Raw genomic sequence first — 12,752 nt, 5'->3', positions numbered from 1 at the left:
GTCTTTGAAAATCTTATGCCATGAGTCACGGGGGATTTAGGCTTTTGCTTTCTTTTTGAATCGAATCAGTCAAGTTTGGTGACAATACAATTCATCACACTAGTCTCTATAGCAACAATCAGACTAGGTTCACTTGGCTTGGTCTGAGTAATTTTCTGCAGCTGACAATATCATTACTGATTTGATTTAAAAATGTTAATGCTACATTTACATTTATGCATTTGGTGGACATTTTCATCCATAGCGACATATTGCATTCAAGCTATACATTTTTCTAATGCATGCATTGCCTGGGAATCAAACCCATGACCTTGGTGTTGCTAGTCACAAAGCTCTACTGTTTGAAAGGCTCAATGTTAATGCTAAATGACTTGCTCTATGACAGTATGTATATTTGTTGTTGTATTGACTTGAGTGCTAATTTTAAAGTGTTAAAAAAAATTGTAGGGTAATATAGAATTAAAATTCTATATTACTTTATTAGGCACATTTGTGAAAAGTTTTAAGTGCTAAATAGGATCACTACTGTACATCACTAAAGTATAGAAAATAATCACCCCCTTTAAAATAATCACATTTTGTTGCTAAAGATAAAAAAACAGTATCACTCAGTTGGAAAAAGGATAACCCCCTCCTAATAATTACTTGTAAACACAATCAGGTGCAAAGCAGACAATCAACTTTGGGTGGCAAGGCACTGTCAAAAGTTCACTGGGATAAAGTTGTACAGGCACAAGTCAGGAGATGGATACAAAAAAAAAATGCAAAGGCTTTATCAATGTCTAGAGACACAGTGAAGTATATTATTAAGAAGTGGAATGTATTTTGTACAACATAGACCTTCCCTGGATCAGGATGTCGCTCCAAACTGGATGAAAGTGTCAGGAGGAAACTGGTCAGAGAGGCGACCAAGAGGCCTACAGCAACTCTGAAGCAGCTGCAGGAATTTATGACAAAGAGTGGTCATTGTGTGCACGTGACAACAATATCACAAATTCCCAACAAATGTGGCTTGAATGGGAGAGTTGCAAGAAAAAAGCCACTCCTCAAGAAAGGCCACATGCACGACTGAGCTTTTCCAAACCACACCTTGTTAAAATTGAATTATTTGGCCTCAACACCAAATTATATGTCTGGTGGAAATCCAATACAGCTCGCCATCCAAATAACAGCATTCCTTCAGTAAAGCATGGAGGAGGTAATATCCTGATTTGGGGGTGTTTCTCTGCAGCAGGGACTGGAGCATTTGTCAGGATAGAAGGAAAAATGGATGGGGGAAAATATCATCAAATTCTTGAGGAAAATCTGCAGTCCTCTGCCAGAAAGTTGTCAATGGGAAGAAGGTTTACCTTCCAACATGACAATGACCCAAAGCACACAACAAAACTGAGCACACAGTGGTTAAAAGGAGAAAAAGGTGAATGTCCTTGCATGGCCCATTGAGAATCTGTGGAATGACTTGAAGACTGTAGTCCACAAACTGTCAGCATCAAATTGAACTGAACTTGAGCAGTTCTGCAAAGAAAAGTGGGCAAATATTGCAAAGTCTAGATGTGCAAAGTTAGTAGAGACATTTCCCAACAGAAAAAAGGCTGTAATTAAAGCAAAAGGTGGTTCAACAAAATACTGACACAAGGGGGTGATTCTTTTTCTGACTCAGTGGTTCTGTTTTTTGTTTTCCTGACATGTTGGTGTTATATCTTTCACTTGGATGTTATAAGTTGCACTGAGTAAATACAGCTGGATAAAACAAAAACTGTGCCTGTCTTCATTTCAGGCTGCAAAGCAAAGCAACAAAATGTGATTATTTTAAAGGGGGCTGATTCTTTTCTATACCCACTGTATGAATGTGTGTGTATATATATATATTTTTTACAACTGCAGTTCATGCTAAGTTTAAAAGAAGGAAGGTGCTATTTATGTTAAGTGTATATAAAGGTAGCTTGGCATCAAGTGCAAATAAATACAAATAACACCTTGTTTGCACTGAGTGGAAATAGGCAGATGAATTGCTCAGACAAAAGCATCAGCTAGACAAAACCAACACAAGCTAGATTATTCAGTCTCAGATGAAGAAATGCAATACACTATCAGAGTAGTTTTATTGAATAATGAAAAAGGATGATTGAAGTCACCCAAGAGTGAATAAATCTTTATAGAGAGAATAATTTTTAGATCATTTGACATATGGCAATTCTAATTGGCAGGCAAGAAGGCAGAAATGCTTTGGGCTTCATGTACTAATTCCCAGCACAGCCACCGGTAAAAGGAGAATCAAATCAGTCATATCGGTCAAAGCCTTTCCCCTCTGATCCTCCTAGAGCTTGGACTGCACTAACAGTAACACAGCACCAAAAGGCACAGCAATTATTTATTAACCTTTCCTTTCCTTTTGACAAAACAATCAGAGCCCACTAAAAATCAATATATATACTGTAGTATATTCTACATAATGTATTAGAAAATCTTGAAGTTGTGCTTCGCATAAATGGCCTATTTGTGTTGTTCTCTATCTAAACTAATCTCATCCACATAACATTAATGGTAGGGTAAGTGATTTGTGGTAGCCAAAATTGATATTTCAAATCACCAAAACAAACACGCCCCTACCCCAAAAAGGTCTCGCCCCTATTTTGATAACTCCGCCCCACACATACTGTATGTACGCAACCCAGACAACGATTATGACACACGAGCATATTAAAGCAAAACCAATGTTACTCACCTATCGAGGAGAAACAAAGCAACCTCGGCGTCTGATCGCAGGCCTTCCCGCTCCTTGAGTTCCCATTCAGTCAGTCACGTTCAACGTTACGTCAGTGACTGACGAATTGGGATCTCGCCCGAGAGCCCAATCACCTTCGAGTGTTAACTAAACAAGCCAATGACAGTTGGCGTGCGTGTTTCGCCACGCGCACCCCGCCCCGCAGCGCGGGTATAAAAGGAGAGCGCGTGCAAACGCACATCAGCTTTTCGCTTCGGAGCCGAGCCTTCTACAGGACGAATCTCCGCGAGTGTTCGAGAGGTGATTGGGCTCTCGGGCGAGATCCCAATTCGTCAGTCACTGACGTAACGTCTCCGTTCCCTCCTTCAGGGAACGAGGGTTACACAAGTAACCTAGACGTTCTCTCCAGCGCTGGAAAACTGATCCAATATTTACACGGGCCCTACTTCTTGCCTTATCATCCGCCTTCTCTATCATCGCTCGGCTCGGCTAATGTCCGTTCTGTGCACTGAGCGCTCTCTCCTCCACATCATGAGTAGACACGCCCCTTACTACTGATTGGCTACAAGTTTGTTTTAGTACTCGGCCCGACTCAAGTTTTCTAAAGCGTTTTTGAAAAAATACATATCCCACATTTAAGCAAAGCTTTTGAATGTTTTAGAAATCTGTTTTTTGGTGGAACATAAGGCATTTGCTTCTGACATACAGAGTTGAATTTCAAGTATTTTCATGAAAGCTTGTAAAGGCGTCAAGGTAATTTAATCAATATGATTGTGAAACAAATCACAACATTGCTTTGGGAATCACTTTATCTCGTCCGCTTTCAAAAAATTAAACATTCACAGACTCGCCCTGCAATTACAAAATATAAAACTTGACACTATCACCAAACATTCTTCCAGTGGTATGAATAATCAGTGAATGTATGACATTTTGAATTTGTATGTCAAACTGAATTTATTTTCCACATAGCTCTGGTCCAAGTGGCACCCAACATCCAGCAGGATCAAAAAATGTATGAGGAGTCTGCTTCAATTGCAGTACTTATGCTCTGACTGACAGTGAAGTTTCTCACACTTTATCTCCCTTGCACTCACTCCGAGATGAACAATGGTGTTAAATGGAGCTTCGGTGTGGGTGAAGAATTGTAAATTATTCCATTCATTTTTTACTCACAATTTGTACAGTGTCCCAACTTTTTTGGAATTGGGTTTGTAGATTCCTTGTTCATTTATTTTACAAGAATCTTTGAATGATTTGAATAGAAAGTCAATTTATACTCGTCAGTTCTGAACCAGCCCTCTGAAAGTAAATATTTTTTTTCCTTTTCAGTTTCAGTCAGCCTCAGATTCTCAGTCACACTTTAGAATGGAATTGAATTATGATCTCAGAACATAGTTATTATACTGAAAACGTAAACATAATATTTGAAATCTTTTGAACACATACATTGGGAGGAGGTACTTTATGGGGTTAGAAAGTAGTTGAGTATCAACAATTCAAAAGTGCACCCAATGCTACTAAAGTTATCTTCCCTAAGGGTTTACGTAACCTACTTTAAAACAATACTTACAAGCCAGACCCCTCTTTCTCTGAAAGTCAGCAGCTGTTCCTATTCTATTTTAATTTTACAAGCAGAATTGAATTTTACAATTTTACACTATGAACTGAAAACAGTAGCCCCATGCTTTAAAAAAGAAAGAAAGAATATATTTATGATGTATCCATTTGAAAACAAAAAGGATTGTTTTCTCTGATATATTAACTCTAAACCCATCTGTATACAACATCTAAAATGTTATTTTTCTCCATCATGGTTTCTGAATTAATCTATTGTAGACATGCAGTCTCATGGGGTAATTCAATATTTAGGACCACAGATTGTAAGTGGTTATAAACTCTTATGAATATTTAACTGGTTGGTCTAAAGACCTTTAACACTAACTGTTGCAAAGTCTTCAGTATTTTTGGAGTACCAGTGTTTTACTATGCACCATAATGCTTAACTAACAGTACTGTGCAGCACTGCATAGTCATCTGAGTCACGTTGAAGCATCAACATGCTGAATTGAGCATTGTATCTGCAAAATGACAAAACAATATTTAATCACAGTCATTTCTAGTTATGATAAGCCCAATTTAGAGACATGAAGAGTAAAAAATAAAGCCCAGACTCTGTTCACAGTAAAAAGCAAATCCAAGAGAAGCATAATACATTTATTTGTTCATTTTTGTTTGATCAGCTGTGCTTGTACCTGTCAGTCATTTTGGAGATATCACAAGTATATGGAATAGAAAAGGAGAGAAGCCCAACATCCATAAAGACAGATGTTTCGTAATATACAAAAACAACCAAAAAAAAGTTGTTTTGCTGTTAAAAATTTACAACAGCCTTTTATATCATACTTTGCATTATATCACTATGATATTTTGAACAAATGGGATACACTGTACAAGCATAGCCACAAAGCTTAAATAGTTTATAATCTGATAAATTAATCCTGTATATAAATAAATGTATCATTATTTATCATCATCACTGATAAACCACTTCTTAAAGGCACAATATGTAAGATATTTTTATTAAAATATCCAAAAACCACAAGAACAGTGTTATATATTTTGCTGACTTGTGTACTTACATTATCCCAAATGTTTCGAAGAATGTTTAAATCCAGAGAAATAAGCAATTTTAACTAGTGACACGGATCGTGTCCATAGTGTCATTATGTCGCCTGCCAATGACGCCATAACCCCTAGATTTTTTTTTTCACCAAAGATGCTTTAATATGCTATGCATTTTATTAGACAGGTGACGACCGCACAGAGTAGCATTATGACACAACGTTCAAATGTATCTAGTAGGATAAAACAGTGCTGCTTACTTCCGCTGCTTTCCGGAAGGAGTGGAATCAGTCGACTGTGGCATAATAAAAGCTCCGCTGCTTTCGAGCCGTGTGTCACGCTCGTTCAGTGGCCTCGTTACGCTTCGATGGCTTTCAGCCTCACCCTGCTTCATTGTACTACATTAATAAATCTTTAATACATTAGCTCATCCATGAACATGATTTCTGCCTGAGTCCCATCGGATTGCTTTGGCTGTGGGGATGTAGACAATAACTCCCATGATTCCACACCCAGTCATGGCGTCATCTAACTATGCCTTTGTTTCTTTGTTTGTTTTGAATACGCACAAAAAATTACATATTGTGCCTTTAAGTCTAGTTCAGCAAGTACCTCTTCTGTATACTTTTTTATGGCATGTTAGAGAGCAGCAGTACAGTAATTGATTTCACTGAAGGACAGTTAAGAACAGTTTGTAATAGAGCTCTGATCAGTCAGGACTTTGCACCCTTAGGACGAACCACGCAATACCCAAGCACATCAGGGCAACACTCTTCATCCATCTGTCATCTGGTGACAGCCTTCTCATGCTCCCTAACCAACAGTGTCCGTTTTGTATCTCTCAGCTGGAAAGAAACAGCACACTTTTTAGGTAATTATCTTCTCTAGTTTTTTCTTTTTTTTGTCACCATATAAAAGGATACAGCCTTTCATGTTACATAGCTCTCTAGTCACAATGACACAAGCCATATGTGCAAACTCATAATAAAAATATCTCTTGATAACTTCAGAGTGCCTGCAGCCATAATAAAGATAAGCCTGTTTCCTCTAATGCAATACAGAGCTTCCCAATTCAGATGTTTTTTGTTTGTTTGATTAAGCATTTTAGCTTTTGGTACCACCTATGTGACCAGCATCTGTTGTCCTCACAGACTCATGAACAGCATTACACAACGAAGTAAGAAAAAATATCAGTGTTGTTGCATACAGATTGTCAATGCAAAGAGAGAGAAAGGCAGTGGTGTTTTTGAAAATTTCTCTTCCTTGTCAATCACCTGTGAATGGCACTGGATGTTGCAAACTAGCTGCCAGTGTTCTCTAAAAAGATCTCTTCCAGGACTTGCACAGGATCTTCTGAAAAGCTCGCCGGAAGTCCTGGTTGAAGATTGTGTAGATGACAGGGTTGAGGGAGCTGTTGCAGTAACCAATCCAGAAGAAAAACTTGAAAAGGGTCTCGTGGATGGCGCAGGGCTCCCGGCAGATCCCATACAGGCTGTAGCTGAAGAAGAATGGAAACCAGCAGACCACGAACACCCCCATGACCACTGCCAGCACAAAGGTGAACCGCTTCTCTCGTGCCTGGGAAATTTTTTTTCTCGAAATGGTGTTCCTCCTTTTTCTGCGGGAGGAAAACAAGTCTAGGGACTTGTTGCTGGCTCGGGACTTTCGGCTGGAATGCTTGGAACTGGAGCTGTTCTTGCGGCTGGATCGGCGGTCTTTTCGTGAGGGCACCGTCTCGTTTTGTGTCCGTTTGGCCTTCTCATCAGACGAGCTACTGTCCTCCAGTTCGGCATCTGGGTCATCCTCGCCTGGTTTGCATTCCCCTGGTGGTGGCGAGGCACAGTGCCCATTTTCCCGCCTGGAATCCTCACGGCTCAAGCCATTCTCCAGGCGTGGTGTTCCTGATCCTCCATCTGGATTGTGGCGCTTTTCAGACATATTTCGGGTTCTTGTCTTAGCCACCTGGTAGATTCGGATGTAAACAAGGATCATAATGACACACGGGGCAAAGAATGAACCGATGCTGGAGTACAGGATGTACCACGTGTGGTCATTCAGCTGGCATTGTGGTTCGCTCCTGTCACCCTCGTTATTCCGGTCCATGGAGATGAGCGGTGGGAAGGAGATTACAGCCGCGATCAACCATACCACCACAATCATGCCCTTTACCCTGCGAGGTGTCCGCTTTAAATTATACTCGACCGCCTGTGTTACAGACCAATACCTGTCCAGACTTATGGCACACAGGTGAACAATAGATGATGTGCAGAAAAGAACATCTAGTGCTAGATATATATCACACCAAACTTTCCCAAAAAACCAGTAGCCCATTAATTCATTGGCCAGAGAGAAAGGGATTATCAGGGTGGCCACCAGAATGTCCGCACTGGCCAGAGACACAAGAAAAAGGTTTTGTGGTGGCTTGAGCGCGCTGCTCGTTAAAACGGCGATAACGACCAGCACATTCCCCACTATTGTAAACAAGATGAGGAAGCTCACCAGCCCCGCGAGCCCTATGATGGTGGCTGGAGAATAGCGACTTGTAGAATTCCCAGAGGATGTAAAACCATTGTCAATGTAAGTGTCCACTTCGCTTGCAAAGCTTAAGTTATGCATATTGATTTAGAAAAAGGTCTGCTATCCAATAATTCGTCCACGCGCGTCTTCGCGAATATTCTCTTTTTGATTTCACTGTAAGTTAATTGCAGGTCCGTCTCTGTTTCTTCTTGCCTTGTGTTCTTATTTTAATCCCGTTCGCATCTTTTTCTTTTCCGCGCAATTCCTCTTACGGCTCATTTGTTTGCGGCTTTGAAGAAGAGACCCATCCCGTTGTGAGTTTGAAGTAACCATCACCGTCTCTTACATCCGTGCGACCTGTTCGTCCTCTCACGGGCGTCTCTCTCAGCATCCTCGCGCTCTCTCCACCCGAGCGAAACACCGCGCGCCCTGCCCGCCCGGGACTCAACTATCCACGTGCTGACAACATTAAACTGATGGAGCGCCGCCCCGCCCTTGAAGAGAATCAGACGGAGAGAAGAACTGACTGCTGAAGTACCCTACCACCTTTTAGCGTCGTTTTCGTTGCAATGAACATTTTAAATCAGATCGTAGCGAGATTTTATGCATTTCAAGCATTTCATCTTCACGCGTCTCTGAACAGACAACAGGAGCTATATAACCTGGGCAAACATGCGATGGGCATTACATGTTATGTACTCTGAGGGGAAAATACATTTATTTGATTTTATAGTACTAGTCGTTGTCAGGAATAACGTTGTTCAGTGGTGGAAAAGCACCGTGAACTGTGAAGAAACTATGGCTTTCGGCATCTTTGCTCGCTTGGTGTCACTGTTGTAACAATGCCATTGTGGTTTTAAATAATGTGAAAACCCGTTACGAATGTTTTCCACCAAATATTTTATCTAGACATACCTTTTATTTAAATTAATTGCCTTTCAGAATTAAACTGACATAACACATTTAATTTGCACCTGTTTTTATTTTAATATAGTACAAATAATTTGGGATACCTATTTGCAACTAGTTTATTTTGTTTAATTTTGTAAATTACATGTTCAAAAGAGGATATAAAATTTGTTTTTATTAGCTTATATTGTAATTTGATCTCATATGGCAAGTTGGCTATATGGTTTACAGTACGTTCAGTGTGTGTGTGTGTGTGTGTGAGAGAGAGAGAGAGAGAGAGCACTTGTAATTTGTCAACATACTGCAGAGCATGATAGATTGCAATAGAGAGGAACTAATCAATGATTTTGTGAGAGACCCATCAGAGAGGTCAAAGAGGTAGCCATGGGTCCTGTTAAAGAGGTGGGCATCACAGGAAAGGAGACAGAAGGCAGGAAAATTATCAATGATGTCCAATGAAGTTCAAATAAAATCCAGGCCATTTTTTTAAAGGTGCCACGTGGCAGAGGCGATACTAAATTACTGTAACTACTGTATTGAAAAAATTACTGTACTGTACAGTAATACTGTACTGAAAAGTTTAACAACAGTATAAATTATTTCAGAGTGTAAGAGCATTTTGTCAAGAAAACCAGTACATTGTTGGTTAAGGTAAATAGCATTACTGTATACATTAGTGCAAGTTCATACAATAATTTATACTGTTTGAATTGACACAAAACCTCACAACAGTGTTATATCTCCTTTGATCATGTTAACACATTGGATTTATGGATTTTATGTCAATTTGGTAATGTGTGTTTCCTAATGATGACTGTATACTGTCATATTTTTCATCCAGCAAATCAAATTTCAAACACATGTCTCATGGTTTAAATTAACTGATTTTTAAAGTTACCAGTTGGAAATAGAACATTATGTTGTGTTTTGCTGACAAAGCCGAATGTTCTCATTACATGTCACAATGAAATATTTTGAAAGAGTGGTTGTGTGAAAGGTGAAATGTACTGTACAGCCCTAATGAAAGTATCTATCTTAAGTACCAGTCTAATGTATACTTTTAAATTGGCATAGTGTACAACAATTATTGTTGGCTCTTATGACAAATTGCTTGCAATGTGTCTTATTTGTAAATCTCTTCTGTTAAAAGCATCTGCTGAATGAATAAATGTAAATGATAGCATCAATAACAAGTTATCTTGTCAGTTTGAACTTTTGTACCAAGAGTATTTAATATTTTTTTGTGAATATTCTAAGCATTAAATGTAATAATAATAATTAAAAAAAAAAAGAAATCCTGGTGAGTCAGTGGTCGAGATGATTGATATTCTTCTCTGAGGTCCCCAGTGAAATGCTGTTCTTGACATTTAATTTTTAAAACTTAAAAGTCATCACTAGCCGATAGTGAAAGAAAGGGACATTTCTTTCTTTAATTTTACAAAATGAAATATGCTAAAGACGTTAGTGTGTGATGTATTTGCTCAGCTTGAAGAGAAATTACTAAGGAAAGAAAACTAGTTTGACTCATTCATAGCATAATACTGATAGAGTAGTGGTTGTCACATGTATGCAATGTTAAGTTTGATAAGTTACTGGCATCAACAGACTTATATTAGATATGAGAGAGAGAGAGAGAGAGAGAGAGAGAGAGAGAGAGAGACAGACAGAGAGAGAGACTGCAAAAGGCAGAAGTTCATTCTCATGTAAATTTTGATGACATTAAATAACGATTTTAATGTCAACTGAGTGACAGGTGATATTTAATTTATTTTAAGTGGCTGAGTGGATTAAAAACACACACACGCACACACATTGCTTACTGTAATGTTACTGTAGAAGCAGGTTTGGAAATATAGTATGTAAAAACAAATCTCATTCATGGTGATCTCATGAAAAATATACCATGGTTTAAAGGAAGACTGCTACCATCCACTGGAAAACACACACTTTTTCAAATTAAAATAACATGAAATTGAGAGAGAGAGAGAGAGAGAGCACTTGTAATTTGTCAACATACTGCAGAGCATGATAGATTGCAATAGAGAGGAACTAATCAATGATTTTGTGAGAGACCCATCAGAGAGGTCAAAGAGGTAGCCATGGGTCCTGTTAAAGAGGTGGGCATCACAGGAAAGGAGACAGAAGGCAGGAAACTTATCAATGATGTCCAATGAAGTTCAAATAAAATCCAGGCCATTTTTTTAAAGGTGCCACGTGGCAGAGGCGATACTAAATTACTGTAACTACTGTATTGAAAAAATTACTGTACTGTACAGTAATACTGTACTGAAAAGATTAACAACAGTATAAATTATTTCAGAGTGTAAGAGCATTTTGTCAAGAAAACCAGTACATTGTTGGCTAAGGTAAATAGCATCATAGGCCATCGACGACAGCCCTCCAGCGTTGTCTGTTCTGTGCTACCATCACCAGCTGCCCCCATCCCATTCCTGTCAGCTTGACTTCTGCATCCAGGTCTCGGCGCCAGGTGTTCTGTAGTCTCAGCCTCAGACGTCACTAGGGGTGGGAATCTATAGTCACCTCACGATCTGATCTGATTCCGATTCTGGGAGTCACGATCCGATTCCAGAACGATTCTTGATCTACTTTTTCCCCCCTTATTAATTCATTCGTTTACCAGCTTGAGAATTTTAAAATCCTTTTATTTACATATCCTTACATAAGTAATTAAGCACTTTTAAAAAAATAATTACAAATTGAAAAAAAAAATTGTATACGGTTGTATGTTAATAATAATTAATTAATTATTAATAATTAATCATGTAATTTTAAACTAATATAACTTCAAAACATACAAGCAAGTAGCAAATAATAAAGAGGAGCATAGAAACATATTACAAACAACAAACAAAGAGTACTTTCAGTACGGTATTTAAGATTATCTGAACGTTTTCCATTCAAGAACTGGGAGTGATTTTTCTTCATCTTTAAAGGGGTCATATGATGCTTTTTTAAAGATCATTATTTTGTGTATTTGGTGTAACAGAATATGTTGACATGCTTTAATGTTCAAAAACACATTATTTTTCAAATACAGTACATTATTGTAGGTCCTCTATGCCCCTCTATGCAAGCACTCGTCGGAAATGTAACGCCCCTTACCATAATCGCTAGCTTCATCTTTCAAAATAAATGTAAAGACAGATCCCGAAAGGGGAACAGAGTCGCGTGACAGACACAGTGATGAAGCTGCTATGTGTGCAGTACACAAGCCACAGGTTAAGAGAACTGACTCCACTGTGATGTGACCCCCCCCTCTCTCGCTCTCTCTCTCTCACGCACACGCGTCTCGTTTACTCGGATGTACGTCATTGATTACGTTGCATGAGTGCCCACTTCTGGTGGAACCCTTGGAATGGGCTGAACTGGAATGTCCTAAGCCCTTGATCACTTAGAATCAGCTATGGAGTTGGTTTATTGTTTAAATTTTTTCCCTTATGAGTTTGTTTGGTGCAGCATTCTGTATGTACATAGGTATGTTTGGGCTGTTATAAATGTTAAAAAAAATCATTCATATACTATAGAGTTGTTTGGGGTGGGGATAAATTAAATGCGATCTGCGATGACCGTGTTGCATTGTGGTCTATGGAGCGGCCTGAAGTGTGCATATGAAGGAGACTCACTCCCTCGGTCAAAATCGTCTGTCCATATAAACTTCCCTCGTCCACTTCACGAAGTGGAAAGCACTTCAAAATGGCAGCGGGGATTCCCCCGAGGGGAAGTGCTTAGGGAAGTTCGCAAGTGCATGTCTAAAAGTGGAGTGGAACGTAGCCTAGGAGTTTCGAAGTCCTCATCGGATTGGTTGAATTATACAGGATTTCCGGGAGACATGCGTGTCGTGGAAACAAAGACGCCAAACCCCCTCATGTTAGAAGAAAGCCGTCGTGTTTACAACTGTGACAATGAGGGCTTATCATGATCAACTAAACGCTGGATTTTCAAAAGTATGTGAAAT

General features: G+C 39.1%; 1 protein-coding gene across 1 annotated transcript; it reads right to left on the bottom strand.

The window, feature by feature from the left end:
- Positions 1 to 6,667: 6,667 nt before the first annotated feature.
- On the bottom strand, positions 6,668 to 7,966 carry LOC107556512 (alpha-2C adrenergic receptor-like). The gene has a single exon (XM_016239647.1). The coding sequence runs from the start codon at positions 7,964 to 7,966 to the stop codon at positions 6,668 to 6,670; it is 1,299 nt and encodes a 432-aa protein (XP_016095133.1).
- Between the last annotated feature and the right edge of the window lie 4,786 nt (positions 7,967 to 12,752).

The sequence above is a fragment of the Sinocyclocheilus grahami genome, unplaced genomic scaffold (assembly GCF_001515645.1).
Source record: "Sinocyclocheilus grahami isolate Dianchi unplaced genomic scaffold, SAMN03320097.WGS_v1.1 scaffold571.1, whole genome shotgun sequence".
In the NCBI taxonomy this organism is placed as follows: Eukaryota; Metazoa; Chordata; class Actinopteri; order Cypriniformes; family Cyprinidae; genus Sinocyclocheilus; species Sinocyclocheilus grahami.
Note: the sequence above shows the minus strand (reverse complement) of the source record. Positions and strands in the feature narration are given on the sequence as shown.

Excerpts from the sequence above, each read along its gene's own strand:
- LOC107556512 (XM_016239647.1), bottom strand. The coding sequence starts at position 7,966 with ATGCATAACTTAAGCTTTGCAAGCGAAGTGGACACTTACATTGACAAT.